This window comes from Xenopus tropicalis, chromosome 2 (assembly GCF_000004195.4).
Source record: "Xenopus tropicalis strain Nigerian chromosome 2, UCB_Xtro_10.0, whole genome shotgun sequence".
In the NCBI taxonomy this organism is placed as follows: domain Eukaryota; kingdom Metazoa; phylum Chordata; class Amphibia; order Anura; family Pipidae; genus Xenopus; species Xenopus tropicalis.
The window spans coordinates 147,513,324-147,531,925 of NC_030678.2; the positions used below are offsets into that span (position 1 = coordinate 147,513,324).

An 18,602-nucleotide genomic window follows, 5' to 3' on the forward strand; every position below is an offset into this window, starting at 1 on the left:
TGACAGGTTTAGAGCTCTAGGAAGCAATGTCGTGTATAAAAGGAAAATGTAATGCTAGGTGGGAGAAGGGAAAGTTTTAGGGCTATTATGTGTCTATGTAAATAAGTATTTGAACTTGATAATGACTTTGCATTATTTTACCATTTGCATATTTTGAGTTTTGGGCATTGTTTTTAGCTTGTGTAGCAATTGGTTCCTTTTTTATTTGAGTTATAATTACACTTTTTGCAATATTTTCTAAATTATATTTCTGTCCTTTCTGACTTGGAGATTGCAAATCCTTTCTTTCCTTTTTGTTCTTTACATTTCCGATAACATGTATTGGTTGTACCTTTATTTTTTTGTATTACTTTCCTTTGTTAATATAATAAATATTGAATATAATTTTTTTAAAATTATTTTTATCTGATATAGTATCATCCCAGTCAACAATTCAGATTTAAAAACACTCAGGGAAGTAAATGTTTTTCCTAAGAGAAATATTTGTTAATCCAATCTATTAAAAAAAAAATCCTACACACAAAATGAGAACAAGAATTTTCCATTTCTCCTGTTTTTTAAAAAAAAAATCTGCATATTTTTCAAATCAAGATTTCATGGAATGCTTAATGCTATAGCAATAATCAGTTCCGGACTAGGATTCAAAATAGGCCCTGGCATTTCAAGTACACAGAGGCCCAGTAGATAGTGACTGTCTATGGCATCTTACAGCAGCCCCTCTGGCCTGCATATAATGGTTGACACAGCCTACTGGGCAAACATAGAAGAAAAACATTTTATCCCAGATTCCTATGGGACAAATATATTGAGTATGGTCAATCTGTCAATACATGTTGAATTTATATTTTAAAGTGTTGAAATGTGCTTTCTTCAAATTTGCATATTTTAGTGTTTGAGTCCAAAAATATCTATATTTATTAGTTGAGACATACTCTCATTTCTCAGGAGCAGTGGAACACATTCTCGCAAAAAGGAGTAGCTCTTCATCAGGAAACGAACCTGAAAGAAGATGTAAATATAACACATCACTAATCTTGTGCTATGTAATATATTACTATGTACTATAATGATATATACAATGACCAATATAAGTACATTTGTGTGTTGCTGCTTTTAAATTGAACTCAAACTCACCTTTAGGATCAATTTTACTCAATATACGGTTCTATACCTTAAATGTACAGTGTAACAATGAACCAGCCACAGTATTAAGAGAAATACCTCTTCCATTGTGTCAAAAAAGTTGAAGGGGCAACACGAGCACAGCAACAGCATTGCAGGGTTCATTTTGTGACTTCCAGTGTAGCTGTGCACAGACACCAAGGGTCAGCATAGGGCAACATCATCCTTCTCTGTTAAGGATGACTTTTTCTTTAAATGTAGATAACACCCGTATTGTCTCCATAAACGTAGTATAGATGAGAAGTCTTTTTTTTTTTTTTTTTTTTTAAATCCCCATAATGCCCCCCCCTCTAAAATAACTGTTTGTGCTACTCACCTGCTCAAGGATAACGATAAGGCTGGATGCAGGAGGCAGCTTGTACTGTGTCACAACATATATTGGCAGTACACCAAGAACAAATATTTGGCAGACAAGCAGCAGCCCTCCTATAAAAGCAGAGAGCAGCAACGGATGGCTTGATTCTGGGTATAAAGATCCCAAAACATGTAAGGCTCTGTAAGGAACCAGAAGTGTATACATAAATAGACAGAGCCATGTCCACACAACAGTGCTAAGCTGGCCAAAGGTGTAGAACAAAAGGTCGAGATCCAGAAACAGTCTGTAATGAGAGAAGATTAAGGGTACAATAAGCACAATGGGAAAGGAACTCTGGACAGTTCACCTTTAAATTCAATGCCAATTGCCAACTTCAAAGGGAAACCAACAAAATCTGTTAAAAGTACCTTTACATGGAACTAAGTTTATATACCCAACTTATCACTGCTGTCAGCCAAACAAAGTCTCTTAAAAATGTATCATATAAATTTATATGATGCCTATCCCCAACAAACATGCACTATGGATGGTAATCGGGACAAATCACATCTACCACTGGGCCTTTGCAAGTAGATTGAATGTTCACTTCCCATTTGCCCAATCAGTTTGGCTTATCAAATAGAGAATGATGACCTAGGCAAAGGCTTCTTTTCCTCTCTAGTCTTCAAAATTGGTTTAGTTGCCCTTTCTCCCATGCACTTGGGGCAAAATGCCTGCAAATTGCTTCACAATGCAGGCATGTATATGGTGTCACAGTAAGTGAGCATACACCAGAAAACCTACATACTCATGCACAAATTGGGCTGGTCTAATGCCTTGCCACCATCGAAAAAGGATGACATGAGCAGACGGATGTGTTGCTGACCTAAGGGGATTTTAAAACCTGCCTAATTGATATCTGACCATTGGTTTAGCCCCATACGTGGTCCAATAAGCTAGCCAGTCTGGAGGGGCTGTACAGCTGCACAATGGTCCGTGAGACGGTTGCAGACAAAAACTTCAGTGAAGTGAATATTTTTCCTATATATTGTTTTAAGGGATACAGTGATTTTTATGGTATACTTTTTATTTCTAAATTACACATTTTTAGTTGTAATACTGGTGTGTAGGCGCCATCTTGAGCTTTCAGGTAACCTATTTTTTCTCCTACTCCCATGTAACTGGAGGAGTCCCAAGCCGGATTTGGATTTCTTACTATTGAGCACTATTCTAATATCTACTGGGAGCTGCTATCTTGCTCCCTTCCCATTGTTCTGCTGATCGGATGCTGGTGGAAAGGGAGAGGGGTGATAAGTGTGACTGAAGTTTATCAGAGCACAGGTCACATGGCTGTGGCACCCTGGGAAATAAAGAATATGGCTAGCCCCATGTGAAACTTCAAAATTAAATATAAAAAAATCTTTTCGTGCTTTAAAAAAAAAAAAAAAAAAAAAATAAATTCAGAATTCAATGCAGGATTCTGCTGGAGAAGCTCGATTAACCGATGTGTTTTTAAAAAAAAAAAAAAAAAAAAAAAACATGTTTTCCCATGACAGTATTCCTTTAATTGCTTAATAATTTATTCTCTCACCTGCCCTGGTCAATGATGTCCACAGCTGTAGTACTTATAACGAAAACACAAAGTACAGCCACAAACATGTGATAAATAGTGCGGAAATGCTCCACCTCCATCAGATCACTAGGTGAGAAGAGACATCCAATTATTTGCCTGTAGCTGCCAGTAAATGGGCTACCCTCTCATAACAAGTGCTTGCACAGGGCTGCCCCCATGCAACTCTGTTCCTTTTAAATATGTTTCTTTGACATTGGTTATTTTCAGTCTTCTTATTTCTCACTTACTCCAACAGAGAAGCACGATGCATAAATACTTTCTGCTTTTCAGAAATAGATCCTTGGTGCCTGGGGATAAAACGCATAAGGTTTTATGAAGCAGCATGGCAGTATACAATGGCAGTTTTATTACCAGCAATCACAAAACACCATTGAGAACAGACACTAAATCTGGCCATACACGCACCGCTAATATCGTACGAAACCTTGTTTCGTATGATATTAGGTGCGTGTATGGCAAGTCGGTGAGTCGACCGATATCGCAGGAAGCTGCTGATATCGGTCGACTCACCGATCGGGCCGGTTAAAATATTTTGATCGGGCGCCATAGAAGGCGCCTGATCAAAATCTGCCTTCAGGGCTGAATCGGGAGACGGAGGTAGAAATCCTATTGTTTCTACCTCCTTAGCTGCCGTTTCAGCCCTGAACAGTTAGTGGCCGATTGTACGATCTTTCGTGCGAAAGATCGGAAATCGCCACGTGGCTATAGTTAGGGGCTGACATTTGTAAAAAAAAAAAAAAAAGTATGGCTGCACTAACTATTTCATAATATCTATTCTTAGTTTTATTTCTTCCTTTTTCATAGTGCTAGTTCTTGATGCTAAAACCTCAGCTACAATCTTGTTTTGTATTTCTGCCCAGGTGACCACAGCCCCTGAGCAGGGAAGATGAATTTGCCCCCAGTAGCTCCTCATGTTCTTTTCTGCTGATTCACTGCACAAGATCTGGGCTGCTGTCACCTGAGCGTAGGAACCAACATCTTCTTTATGATATTTGATGACCACTAAGCATGTGCAGTATCACTGACACTTAAAAGATGGCATAACAAGATTCAAGGTGGCCACCTCCCATGGAAACTTTAAAGGCCTGGATCATTATGGTTGTAGGGCTGTTGATCCTCTACACTAGTATACAGTAAGTTCAGGTTATAAAATACAGGTTTTTCGTCCATATTCATTTTTATGCTTTAGTTGTCCTTTAAGATATTTCAGGCTTACTATTGTTAAGTTGGCTTCTGCAGTTTCCATACCAAAACCTTGCCTCTTTCCTTATTGAAAAAAAAGTGGCAACATAAAAAGGATGACTATGGTCCCTATGCCCTATGGGCAGCAGTAGACTGTCAGACAAGTGGCAACTGCATACCCATACTTGAGGGTGTAGCTGGTTGTTATAAGCCTACTCATAACAACAAAAGTGGCCAATGATAATTTGCATGTTTCACTGTATATCTTGCACAGTTGAGGGCTCTGGGCATTTAGTCCTTAAAGTCTCTTCATGTGCCATCACTCTAAGGGGCACATTTACAAAGGCACGAACGCTCCGAGCGTATTTTTGCCGATTTTTTCGGGCGTCCGCACGACTTTTTCGTACGGCGCATGCCTTTTTCGTACGGCGCACAACTTTTTCGGACGTTTGCACGAAAAAATCGGAAAGGCTTTACCGCTGTTTACAATTGTTCGGTACGAAAATTTTGTGACTTTCGGATCGCCAATACGATATTATCGTGACTAATACGATTTTTTCGTAAGCATTTTCGTGATATTTGCGATCTTCCGAAATTTTCGTTTCCAATACGATTTTTTCCCATTCGTGATTCGGATTCGTGGATTAGTAAATGTGCCCCTAAGAGTAAATTAGTAAACAGATCTCAGTTTTGTATTTGGAGAAGGTTATTAATGTCCTCCTGTATCTGTTAATACAAGTTATTCACTTTTACCTTTTATTATTAACATGATCTTTTTTTGAGGACAGTGTGGAAGCTTGTTTACTTTTGTATGAATGCATGGTCTCTGCCACAGCTTTATCAAGGAGATCCTTTAGGTGGCAGCTCATTTCTTCTACCAGTTCAGCCTTTACCCCCTGAAAGTGCAACAGGCAGATTAGAATCTTTAATTTATGAAGTGTCAATTTACTGTGCAGTGTGCTATAAGCAAGGTCAGACATGGTATTGATAAAGATGGATATAATCCCTGGCTTGATTCAACCTTTACTTTAGAGAAGATATGGGACAGAGATATTCTTTCAGTTTCAATGTTCAAAGACCGCTTGAATGCTTTGGTGCTATATGCTTCACAATTAATATTTCTGTGCCTACAGTTAAGCTAAACTAAGGGTAAAAGTACACAAGGACATTTTCTTTTTTTAACTTTGCCTGTTTTTAGGAAAGACTTTTACAAACTGACTTTATTCAATTTTTATTTATCAATGCAGCTTTAAGCAGTCTGAACAGTGTTCTGTTTAAGTTTTACCATTTCTGATGCAAGTTGCAAGCAGGGATTGGCAATTCAGAAGAATACTTCATACAGTGGAATAGAAATTATAAAAAGTTAAACGACTGGTAAGTGTATAGGATCCTTTATACAAAATGATGGGAAGGACATCGCCCGTAGAGCTCATTTTGAGCAAATTTGTAAAAGTGAGTATTTTTTTTCTCCGTAATAAAACAGTCCATTGTACTTGATGGTAACTGAGCTCCATATTGGTTGCTGCCCCTCACCCAAGGGGGGAAGGGAACATCGCTAGTGCAGACATCGCAACATCGCTGTCTGTACTAGAAATCCTGCCACCCTGGTAACTTCAGAGTTGCTGCCACCTGAGGTGAGTTTCTCAACTTGCTTCATGGCAGCAGCGCCCCTGCAGGAAACCCCAGGCCCCAAGCATTCTGGAAAATAAATCCTATAGCTGTATTACTTATCTTGTAATGGCCCAGAGTCCTCCTTAAAATACCATCATCCTTTACAGTTGATCAAACTTAGATATTAGTCCAATAACTGTACTAAATGTATGTATTTCCTACCTCCATGTGTTTCTTCCATTCAGTAAGAATATTGATGCCATTGCCATCTGACAGACCACCTAAAAACAGAGTAAACAGTCATATCTGCTATAAGAACAGCTCTATGTCATCTAATGCCTTGATTTTCTAGCATTACAAGTCATGAATACGTACAGCAGTGAGTAGCAAAATGCAGAACTATTGGCCTTATTTGCAACTGGAGGGGTACAACACAAAATTTGCTTTTTTTATAATTTACATGTTGACGCCTCAAATTTCTAAGCAGCACCTTTAGGTACAATTGGTTGTGCCTCTCTCTCAACACTCCTAGCATGTGCATCATCAAGAGCAAGCCAGGAATGCCAAAACATAAGTGCCAGGGTGCCCCATCTTCGCATACTTATGACAAAGATAGGGTTTCCTTGAGTGTGGCAGATTTGTGCTCTGCACCTTACATCACAATAAATAATGACAGAAAGGCTAGACACAAAGGGGCACATTTACAAAAGCACGAACGCTCGAGCGTTCATGCGAATGCTCCGAGCGTATTTTCGCCATTTTTTTCGGGCGTCCGTATGACTTTTTCGTACGGCGCACAACTTTTTCGTACGCCGCACGACTTTTTCGTACGCCGCACGACTTTTTCGGACGTTTGCACGAAAAAATCGGAAAGGTTTTACCGCTGTTTACAATTGTTTGCTACGAAAATTTCATGACTTTTGGATCACCAATACGATATTATCGTGACTAATGCGATTATTTCGTAACCATTTTCGTGATATTTGCGATCTTCCGAAATTTTCGTTTCCAATACGATTTTATCCCATTCGGGATTCGGATTCGTGGATTAGTAAATGTGCCCCAAAGTGTATAGGGAGCTAAGAGACATGATTTGGAGTCCCTCCCCACACCTGCACCAAGCTTTTAATAAATCAGCCCATATGATTATGCTAAAGACATTTATAATTGTTTTAAATATAACAATGGCCATACACATTACAATTACAATCCTGTGACCATTGGTTTGTCCACTCCACTAACATTAAGAGCTGAATGGTCAGATATGTATTCTACGTACAGCGTTGCATACATAAGTAGTGCTTTATAAATAAAGACATACATACATCCATAAGCAGGTAGAAACAAAAGAATTCTACACCTATCTGATGATTCAGAATGAATGTTCCCTGATGTTCAGGCACCTTCAAAGGCCTCAAACATGCATAGTGGTCCTATGGTTTGCCTGATTTTTCCAATCTGGACAGTGTCTGAAAGGAGTTTTTTGTTTTCCTTGTGTCTTTGTTAACTTTGGGTTAACTGGATGTTAATGAAATTGACTATTTGTGAATGTGACAGGAACCCTAGACTTATGTGTCAATGTGATAGAAACCATAGGCTGTAATCAACACTGAGGCAGGAATAGATGTGAATGCTAAACAATCTCTCTAAAGTGCTGAATAAATGTGTTGTGTTTAAAAAAAAAAGGAAAATAAATACATAAACAAATACATAAAAAAATGTACAAACAAATAAAACTTGCATTTTGTTTAACCATCTGACCAGAAAACAAGTGTTTGCCTCATTCCAGCTCATGGTGGACATACATTGATGATTTACTCAACAAACTGTTATGACACAAAACCACATATCTGAACCATAAGTGGCCTTCAGGTTGTTCTTTTTTCCCTCATGTTTTCAGCATCTATTGGAATGAGTCCTATGGGAATGCTTTTGTTTGTAGTCTTCTGCTACAGTACTAGCTCAAACATGGATAACCTTAGCCTAGCACAGGGTTTTACGTGAAATAAGCTCTCAGATTCCTTATTGCTAAGAAATAAAAGTACTTCTTGAGAATCATGCTAGCACAAGAACATACAAACAGCCCTACACTATGAGAGATTGATAAGGTGTCAGTGAGACAGTGAGTTTCAGCAAATATTTAAACAGTATATAAACAATACAACTATAGCATGTACAGGGCCACATCCCTGCTTCACACAAGAGACTAAAATAAAACTTTTATTGCACAATATGTTCTACTGTTGTGCACAGTAAGGTAAAATTGTGCATGTGTTTGGGACCTAACCTTTGTACTGATATTGAATTGTCATTGTCCTCTTGTTTATTTAAATTGGAAAGAAGGAAAGAAAGAAAAAAAAGATAATAAATTACATTGCTTGGTTTTAGGAGCCCTGAGAAGTCAAATAAAACTCTCACCAGCTTGAGAAAATGATTATCTTACTTTACCGAGGATAGATCTGAGTCTGTCTGAGGCAGCTGCACACCCACTTGGACTGGTGGAAAAAGCCCACATGTCCTTGCTATCTACTGTAGCTTTACCACAAGTCTCTACAGGCCTAGAAATTAGATGTGGTTCTCAAAGTGTAAACAAAGTGCCCCCTCAGCTTTATTAGACGCACTTTCACGATCACTGAACCATGAGACGAAGACTAATCGGTTTTCCATTTTTGGAAGCAACAATGTGCCTCACCAGATATCTTTGTTTGTAGTATTATTCGAAACCTAAAGAGACTCAATGACACTGGTCCTTGGGAAAAAAATCCAGAATTTAACAATCCCAACCCAAAAACTTGCTAATGCACTTCTCACAGCTGCCAGATGCTTCATCACAGGGAAATGGAAGAATACACATCCCCCTACGGAATTAGACTTTCTGGAGAGTGTCTTCCATACCAGTAGAATGGAATACCTGACAGCACTTAGGAATAACACTATGGACCTGTTCAACAAAATTTGGGGAAACTGGGATGCCATTCAAGAATATATAACTAATTAACTTAGAAGCCTTGAGATGCAGATGCAAAGGTAGATAATAACTGGGTCAGAGGCAACATTACTTGTGCCAAATTCAGTATAAATTGGCAGGCAACACAAGGGAGCCCAGACAGTTTATTTGTTTGTAGTTCCAGTTTTGTTCCTATTATGTCCCCAATTGCAGGTCCCCTGTGTACCAGTCACATATATGCTAATTTTCAATCACTGATTCTGTAATGTAGTACAATGTGTTTTCATAACTATGTCATGTAACCTATTATTAAATTTTCAATGAAAAGAAAGTTGGAAAAATATATTTTCCCATAACTAGAGAAAGCAGACCCTGCAGTTGCTGGGGGCCAGGAAATTTTAGGGTTCTGGGGACATTGACTGATAAGCAGTTCAGTTTGTGTATTGCAGGGCCAATGCACTGCAAGCCAAGGGAAAACACATGAAGGCCAGTGCCTAATACTAGAGAAATAAGCCTTAGTCACACTATGGGAAAGGAGTATTTATTTAAAAAGTGTGTTTGTTTGGGGGGAACTGGAAGAAATCTGTGGAAAGCAGGATGACACCATTGATATGTTCCTAACTAAAGTGATTGACTTATAAGTGAAGTGGGACTAATATAATGAATTATTTTGTTGACCTTTACAGTAGAAATAAACTCCAACCATTTGTTCAGAATTTGGCGGTTAAATTTAAGTCCAACCAAAAATTTTGAATTTACTGAATTCTTATGTATTGTGTAAAATCTAGCTCTCAAAAAGAACTTCCATCTGCTCTGCATTCCACCATTTTGCACTAATATTTGCTTGAACATTCCCAGGACTGGCAATCTGTAAATTCTGGTAAATGAGGAACTGCTGTAAGATGCTATAGACAGTCACTATTTATTGGGCCAGGGGGCTGTTTGGGTCTCTATGAGAGTAGAAATGGCAGGTCCTATTTTAAAGCTCATTCTGGGCCTAAATATCCCATTATGCAATGTGTATTTGCAGCACAACCAGATTCCATTGCCAGTAAACTCTATGCTTTTCCAGAGTGATTAGTACCATCTATGCCTATCTAGTCAGCTTGGGGAAATTTAAGGTGAAAGAGCAGTTTGCCGCCAGTCTGGGAATGCACAGGATTGTCTGTTTTACAGTTTGTTGAAACCTTCTATAAGATGTTTCCATCCCCCAATGCAGAGATATTTGTGTGTGTGAGATAAAATTCAGCAGATTTTCGCTCAAAAATGCAGATTTCTGCCCCAACTGCATACTTACAGGTAAATACCATGTCTGTCAGTCACGTCAGTGCACAAGGATGCTGAAGCAGAAAGAATCACAGACATTTTCCTCCCCAGTGTAGATACGCCTACACAGAAAGTGCCTAGTGTGACATAGACTTTACAGAGAAACCTGATGTGACCTTAAATGTCTAGTCAGCTGAACAGGATACAGGGCATGGGGACCTACCAGCCTTAATATTAACTGTTTCACTGCTGGAGTTTAGCCTGGTCAAGGAGCACTTTGTGAAGGCAATGTACTTTTCATATAACCTTAAAACTGAAAATGCTGTGCTACGTCATTGGCAGGCACAAGGTTAAAGGCATAGTTCACCTTAAATTGTCTTTGTGTATACAGCAGAATCCTTATTAGGATTACATTTATTTTTTTTGTTTTTTTTCCATTTGTTTGTGCAGCATCTTTCAGGACTGAAATTTCAGATGTTATCTGGTTGCCAAGGATTAATTACCATAGCAACCACTGATTGGTTTTAAAATCAGAATGGAAAATTAATATCTAAGGCCCAGAAAAGCAAAATAAACAATAAAAAAAAGAAATATAAAAAACATGTAAGTCTTACAGTCAAATCTGTTTTTTTGGTTGCTGGGTATGACCTACATAAGTCTTTTCTTATTTAATATCCTGTACACCTATTATTCTGCAACTCTCAGGCCTTACATTCAACAGTTATCTGGTTGCTAGGGTTTAATTATTATAGCAACCAGACAGCAGTAGTTGGAAGGAGGTGGTCTAAAAGGAAAGATAATCTATAAAAAAAAATACCAATCACAATAATGCTAAACTCTCACAGTAAATCTGATAGTTAAGGGGGTCTGTGATCCAATCAGCATGACAGTATGCAAACTACAAATAGGCAGAATATCAACGAATTACGACCAGCTGAAACGTTGCTTAAAACAGCCCATCTACAACAGAACAGAAGTTAATCAAAGCTGAATTTTTCTTTTAATTTAGTATGTGAAAGCAAATGATGATGAGCAGATACAGATATGGCTGGGGGTGCAGAGGTGAGTTTAGGAAACAAGCTTGGGATGAATACGCCAATGCTGGAAGAGGTGGAGGGATTTCCATACCTTTCAGAATCTATCACAAAAGAAAATCAGATTGCTTTATACACTTGTTCATCCCTTCTCCCCACAGGTAACTAAGTAGCACAAAAGCAATGGGAATTACTGGACACACTCTGTGGATGAGAAATGGAACTTTACCTGCTTTTCCATTGCAAGCTGCTTCCTTTGGGTGATGGTTCTTCCTTTGCCTCAGTGAATCTTCCTCCTTCTCCTCCACTAGGGCCATCTTGCCCTCTTGATGAACAAAGGAGTCCTCGCTCCCCCTCCTAACACGTTACCAGTAATTCTTCTTCTCCTCCTCTGACTCCTTCCCCGCAAGGTTTCAGGTCAGCTTGTTTCTCCCTATCAGCTGAAGTGGCTGATTTAACCTTTGGAATTTAAAGTGAACTTTAATCTAAATTCCCCAAATTATCTGATTGCAATAAAAAAATACAGATGTTTCAACAAGTGTTTAATCCATTTGTATATTGCTTTTGGTTAGCTTTTAGCTTTTATGTTGCAAGACATATATAACATTATTAGACGAGTATATAGAACTTTTGCCTGCAAGGATTAGTCACATTGTATCCTGGTGTCTATAACAGACTCATTCCCTTTCATACATTCCAGCATGTAAAGCCAGTTCCCTGGTTCTTTCTGCATTATATATATATAAAACTATTGTATCATGTCTAATCTGATTATCGTGTTTGAACATGTGCACTGCACCAATCTATAACTTTATAGTAACTAATGAGGGATAAATAGGAAAGAGCAGAGAAAAAGTAAGGAAAGGGAAGCAGAAAGAAAGTAACATAAAAAACGCAGAAAACCTGGACCAGGACCTGCCAGAAACTCACACCCCTCTAGTCTGAAGAGAAAGGAATCTGCTCAAAAGTTATGATTAACTGGGCATGAGCTAAATATTGCTCATTTCAGGAACAGTGGCACATAGTCCATGTCCCTAGTTTGTATCCAGATTTTTATATGGGGGCAATCCCACAAGCAATAAAGCAAATCTGCCAGTGCTATTGCACATTGCGGACATAGATAGTCTCTATGTATCATTTTTAGTGCCATTTTCAGGGCCAGAACAAACAGTAGGCAAGAGAAGCACATCCCTAGGGTGCAAAAGGGAGTAGGGGGTGCTCAGACCCTAGGCACATATTTCTGTTACAAAGTACTAGAATAATTAAGAACCCTGGAACTAAAATATAAGTGGTATATGGAAAAACTCCCCCTGGTGACCAAAGGAGGGTATAACTACTGGACAGGGTTATTAAATGAGGATTTTTAATGGAAAATCCTTTTCTAGACGGCCCGTACTGTCAGTGCAGACGCCATGGGTTAAGGATTCCCTTCCGGAGGCAGTACAGAAGAAGAAAAAGAAACTTCTCGGCTCCGCCTTCTCACTAGTTCTCCTCTTTTTGCCTTCAGTTTTTCTTATAGTAGACCAGTTAGGAGGAGTAGATAGAGAGAAGTATAGTAATAGTTAGAGAGGAAATATACATAAATGGAGGGCAGAAAACAGCAATGTAAGTATTTGGTTGAAAAAAACCCCAAAAACAGTACCCCCACATAGGGCACCAAAAACAGTAATTTTAAATAGAATAAGGGTTTGCACACAAGAAATACAAGCACAGTGGTAGTATTAAAAAGTATAATCCTTTATATAATATATAAAAGAATGTTTAACAACAATCAATGTTAATTGCAAAGTTACAACAAGTACATAGATTAATAAGATAATACATACCACAAAATTTGCACAGGCAAAAGAAGACACACAAGTTAGCGGATACACTTGCCAAAGATGAGAAAGTCTCCTTTCTCTAGCACGGCCCTACCTGTCAGTGCAGATGCCATGGGGACGTCCTAAAGCTGTCCCGTAATTAGGGTGGGTGAATTCACTGGTTTGCTCTAGTGTTGTACTGCTGCTTGTAGGACTTTCCTACCAAAAGCTGCTGGAGCAGAATGAAAGACCTGCAAACATGGAAAGTGATGCCCACATAGCTGCCTTACAGATTTGGTCTGGTGTGGCGGAATTGTATAGTGCCCATGAAGTGATGACTGCTCTGGTAGAGTGCGCTTTAATACTAAATGGTTAGGGCTGTTTCTTGAGTTCTTATGCATAGTTTTTTTTGCTGACCAGCCATCTGGCTATAGTACGTTTAGATGCTGGGGAACCCTTGTTCGCCCCGTAAGTGACCAGGAAGGCATCTGCCTTCCTGTAGTGTTTTGATCTATCCAAATAGAATTTAATTGCCCTAACCACATCTAATTTGTGAAGGGCCTTTTCCTTAGTATTAGTGGGTCGTGGGCATAGGGAGGGAAGATTAATTTCCTCGTTGATATGAAATGGGGAGACCACCTTCGGTGTGAAGGATCGAACTGTTCTGAAAACTGCTCTGTCTTGGTGTATGACAAGCCAGGGCTCTTTGTGAGATAGGGCCCCTATGTCGGACACCCATTTTGCTGACGTAAGGAAAGCTATTTTCCAAGTAAGGAATTTTAGGTCACAAGCCCTAGTGGTTCAAACGGAGGACCTTGTAAGGCTATTAGGACTACATTAAAGTCCCAGGGTGGCGTGGGGTCCCTATATGGTGGTCTGGTTCTAGCTACACCCCGCAGGAACTGAATTATGTATGGTATGTGTGTTGAGGCACAGTAGTCCATAAAGGCTCTCCAAGTTCTATAATAAACCTTCGTAGTGGTAGGTTTTCTGGCTTTCAGCAGGATGTCATTGGCTGATGTAGAGAAACCCTTCGCGCGCCACAGGTCAGTTTTAAATGTAGCATTGCCGGGTTCTCGTGTTTGATTGGACCTTGGGTCAGGAAGTCCGGTCTAAGGGGTAGCCACAATGGTGGGGCTATTGACATTGTCACGAGGTCCGCATACCAGGTCCGCCTGGGCCAGTCTGGGGCAAATAAAATTGTCACTGTGTGTTCCTGTTGGATCTTGCGTATTATCTGGGGTAAAAGGGCCAGCGGAGGAAAAGCATAGACTTTGTTGAAAGTCCATGGTATGACTAAGGCATTCACGTACGACGCCCCCGGGTCCTGTGACCTGGCGCAGTATGTAGGAACTTTGAAGTTGCACCTGGATGCTAGCATGTCTATGTCTGGGCATCCCCCCTTGTCCACAATCAGTTCGAATATGTCCGGATGAAGTGCCCACTCTCCCTGATCTATCCGTTGTTGACTGAGATAGTCTGCCTCCCAGTTCTGGACGCCGGGTATGTAAACTGCTGACATTGCCGGGACGTGTGATTCTGCATAATTGAGTATCAGGGACACCTCTTGCATGGCTTGGCTGCTGCGGGTGCCTCCCTGCTTATTGAGGTAGGCTACAGTAGTGGCATTGTCCGACTGTATGCAAAGGGGCTGGCCTTTGAAGTGTTGAGACCAGTGGAAGATGGCGTTTCATGTGGCCCTGATCTCCAGGACGTAGATTGGCAGTTTTGCCTCCTCGGCCGTCCATGTCCCTTGACATGTGTGTGGAGGGAAAATCGCACCCCAGCCTGTGAGGCTTGCATCCGTAGTGATGACTGCCCATGGTTAGGTTGTGCGGGTAGGTCCACCACTTGAGGGATTGATGTACTGGTTTGGTTATAGGGATCCCTTGTGATAGGTTTGAGTGATCCTTGTTCCAGTGTCTTAGGAAGTGGTTTTGGAAGCATCTCATGTAGAAGCGGCTGAATGGTAGTGCTTCCAGGGCAGCTGCCATGTAGCCCAAGAGTTTGAGGTATCCCTCTGCCGTTGTCAAGTTCAGATCGCACAGGTCCTGAGCTGCCGATGTTATTCTTTGAACTTTCTCGGTTGTTAATGATATGGTTTGAAATGTGGAGTTGAACCACATTCCTAGGAATTGGATGCGCTGGGTTGGTGTCAGGTGGCTCTTTTTGTAGTTCACCAGCCAGCCGTGCTGTGATAGAGTTGTTATGCAGGTCTGTGTGTCCTTCGAGGCCTGTTGGTAGGAGTGGGAGCGAATTAGGATGTCGTCCAGGTATGGGGTAAGTGCTATACCAATACATCTGAATTGATAATGTTTTCCCTGGACTGTGAACCTCAGGTACCTCTGTGAGCTTTCCTTAATGGAGACATGTAGGTATGCGTCCTGTAGGTCCACTGTCATCATGTAGCATTGTGCTTACCAATCGCAGGGATTCCATGCGGAACTTTTGTGTGGATACGAACGGGTTCAAGGGTTTCAGGTTCAGGACTGGGCGGAAGGTGCCGTCCTTCTTTTCTACCAAGAATAAAATTGAGTAGAACCCTGTATAGTACTCCTGCCAAGGAACTGGAGAGATTACATTGTTGGTCAGGAGTTCCTCTATGATGTTTGTGAGAGCGAGTTGTCTGATTGGGCTTTTTGGGGTGGCTGAACAGGTAAATGTACGAGGGGGCAGGTTGTCGAATGGGATTCTTTGATGATCGACAGTACCCAATTGTCCCGTATGTGGGTTTGCCAGGTTGAAACAAATTTTTGAAGACGACCGCCTACCCTCTCTAAGTTTAGTGTGCAGTCATGCAGAGGCGGTTTTTGAGGGTCCTGGTTTCCTGCTTTGTTTGTGCTGTTGCGGCCAGGATGGTCTGTTCTTCCTTGTGTCTCCGCTACCCTGTGATGTGCGGTATGATGAGTTGCTAAAAGAGCGAAAGGACCGTCCCTGAGTATTCCACTGCCTGTTGTAGGATCTGTTGGTGGATTCAGGTCTGGCCTTCTTGCCTGAAGGTAAAAAGGAGCTCTTGCCCCCGGAGACGTCCGAAATTATTTGTTTCAGGTCGGGCCTGAAAAGAGTGTCTCCCGTAAACTTGAGGTTAAGGAGCTTGGATTTTGAGGCTGTGTCTCCGGACCAGTGGCGTAGCCATAATGCTTGTCTGGCTATCACCGTGTCCATGCTGGTTTTGGCTGCTAATCGTAACGTGTCCATGGCTGCGTCTGATAGGAAGGCACAGGAAGCACTAATTTGATCTAGAGCCTCCTGCAGTGCCTGTGGTGAAGATGGCGGGTGCTTGATTAGTTCTTGGCACCAGAATTTTGCTGTCCTCGCCAATCCTGCTGATGCCACTGCTGGCCTGAGAATTGCTGTGGCATGGGTGAAGCCTTTTCTGAGGGCGACCTCCAATTTCTTATCCATAGGTTCATTGAAGGCGGCTTCCTCAGTGGGCAATGCGGTATTTTTGGAAAGGCGGGCCACTGCGGAATCAACTCTGGGGGCCTTATCCCAGAGTTTTTGTTGTTCTTCCGGTATGGAATATGTGGTGAGGAAGTGTTGGGTCAGGGTAAGGTGGTGATCTGGTTTCGCCCATTCGTTTTCGATTGAGAAATGGATTTGAAAACGGGGAAGGTTCTAGCCTTTTTGGGCTGTACCCCCAGTACCCTGTCGGCTTTTGATGCAGTTGTTCTCTCGTCTTTAATTTCTAGTGTAGCTAGCATGTCTTGTAGTAGTCGTTTAGCCATGTCGGGGCCTGCGATAGAGTAGTAATACTGATCTCTTCCTGAGTTGTCTGTATCAGTGTCACTATCTGATATCTCACCCCACTCTGGTTTGCTATCTTGTTCACTGACCTCCGTGTCAGAAGAAGTCCTCTAGCTGTGGTGGTTTTGCAGATGTAGAAGGGATGGGTTCCCTGTCCAGTTCTGGTGTGATAGATATTTGAGTGGGTTGAGCTTGACTGGCGCTGTTTTGAGCATGGGGTACCACGGTATGTGCCATATCGGGGTGAGGGGATAATAATGGTGCGGTTATTGATGGCTCCGCACAATCCCTGCACTTTCCCTGTTCCCCTTTGTGCAGAGTGTGCTTGCAAATGTCAGTAATCTTTCTAGCCCTTGGGGTAGGTGTGGTAGTGGCCATATCCTTCCTAAGCTCATGCAGCGTATTGTCAGTCTCCATCTTAAAATATGTACATATAAGCAGGGTAGGAGCAGAATCGCCATATCAGCTCTGAATCTCCGTTCCCGTGCACTTCTACTGTGGGCTAATTGTGAGTACTCAATCGCGCATGCGTCCCAAGTGCAGCAGGGGCGCGAAGCTACAGGCGCACCGTGATGACGTGATACGCGCGTCCTATGTCCGTGCACGCGCCTGGCGAAGAGGTGGCGCGATCCCCTATACGTCATGCATGTCTCTGCAAAGACCGCGCTTCCTGAAGTCGCGTTCCTTGTCCGTGCAGCCCGCTTGTAGTTTGTGATGGGGGGGAGGGAGGGGAGCAGCGATCTCTGCGAGATGGTCACGGCCCCAGTATGACTCCTGAAGGCTGGCCAGACCTGTGGCATGGCGTGTAGCCCAGGAATGCCCCAGTAATAATGTAGTGTGTGGAGGGTTTTGGTCTGCAGACCTGTGGTGTGCATAGACCAGCGAATCCAATGGATATCAATAAAATCGTAAGAAATAAGAGGAAGAAAGAGAGAAAAAAAAAAGTCTGTCCTAACCTCCTAGCAGGACAGAAGAAGAAAAAACTGAAGGCAAAAGGAGGAGCAGAGAAGTTTCTTTTTCTTCTTCTGTCCTGCGCCTGGAAGGGAACACTTAACCCATGGCGTCTGCACTGACAGGTAGGGCCGTGCTAGAGAAAGCTCAAATACCACTCATGCTTAGTGAAAAAATAGTATTCATTTATTTCAGGTAAATAAATGTATACTATTTTTAAACTAAACATGAGTGGTATTTGAGCTTTAACCACATATCTCTGTTGCCTTCTCTAACTCAGGCGGGAAAGTTCCCAGCAGGAGTGGGGAAAATCCAGAGTAGGAGTGGGAGAATGTGAGTGGAGCAAGTGGTTAGGAGAAGCTTGGGATTGCCCAGGGTGCCTGAGGTTTTAGCTTGCCTAAGGTCATTTCTGTTCCACATATATTTTACATATCTTATATGATGCAATGGCAAATGGAGTGGCAAAGTGGCACTGGCAATTAGTATGCTGGAAACTACTACCCATGTTAGCCACATTGATTACCCATCAGCCTCCAGAAGTTGCCCCTACTATTATTTTCAGGCATAGTTCCTGGTGTTTTTCCACTAGACGTTTGTTCTTACATGCCCGGCCAGTCTCTACAGGACCACTGTATGATCTGATCTTTCCCCATGCTGATTTAGCCCAGTGTATGGATGGCAGAATAAGCCGATAGCTGCTCCTTTGGCACCCATACTAAACTATAATCTCAAACATGTAGAGGGGTATTTATAATCTGAACCCTACAGGTGTTGAAAAGCTGCTTCTAACAGCAACCTACAAATATTGACCTACAACTCATCTCTCAGCATCCTCTGACAGCACTACCGCCCCCTGTGGGGCCTGTTTGCCACGCCTCCCTCATACAGGTCACATGGGGCACATTGTTAACCCAACTACAAACCATCCCCATAAGTGTTTCTTAATTATTCG

At 41.5% G+C, this 18,602-nt stretch overlaps 1 protein-coding gene and 1 long non-coding RNA gene across 3 annotated transcripts in view; one reads left to right on the plus strand and one right to left on the minus strand.

The window, feature by feature from the left end:
• Positions 1-11,604, minus strand: part of LOC101730739 (sterol O-acyltransferase 2) — a 24,413-nt gene extending 12,809 nt beyond the window's left edge. For both annotated transcript variants that reach the window (XM_031897210.1, XM_012957860.2), the window contains exons 1-7: positions 11,380-11,604; positions 6,126-6,184; positions 5,046-5,188; positions 3,338-3,397; positions 3,069-3,176; positions 1,499-1,781; positions 933-999 (exon numbers count right to left, since the gene is read on the minus strand). In XM_031897210.1, coding sequence (XP_031753070.1) covers positions 933-999; positions 1,499-1,781; positions 3,069-3,176; positions 3,338-3,397; positions 5,046-5,188; positions 6,126-6,184; positions 11,380-11,467 — 808 coding nt within the window. In that variant the 5' untranslated portion in view covers positions 11,468-11,604. The remainder of the gene's footprint in view (positions 1-932; positions 1,000-1,498; positions 1,782-3,068; positions 3,177-3,337; positions 3,398-5,045; positions 5,189-6,125; positions 6,185-11,379) is intronic.
• Positions 1-11,685, plus strand: part of LOC116408889 — a 26,197-nt gene extending 14,512 nt beyond the window's left edge. Inside the window, exons 3-5 of the long non-coding RNA XR_004221377.1 lie at positions 3,971-4,243; positions 5,540-5,666; positions 11,312-11,685. This is a non-coding gene — a long non-coding RNA (uncharacterized LOC116408889). The remainder of the gene's footprint in view (positions 1-3,970; positions 4,244-5,539; positions 5,667-11,311) is intronic.
• The last annotated feature ends 6,917 nt before the right edge of the window (positions 11,686-18,602 follow it).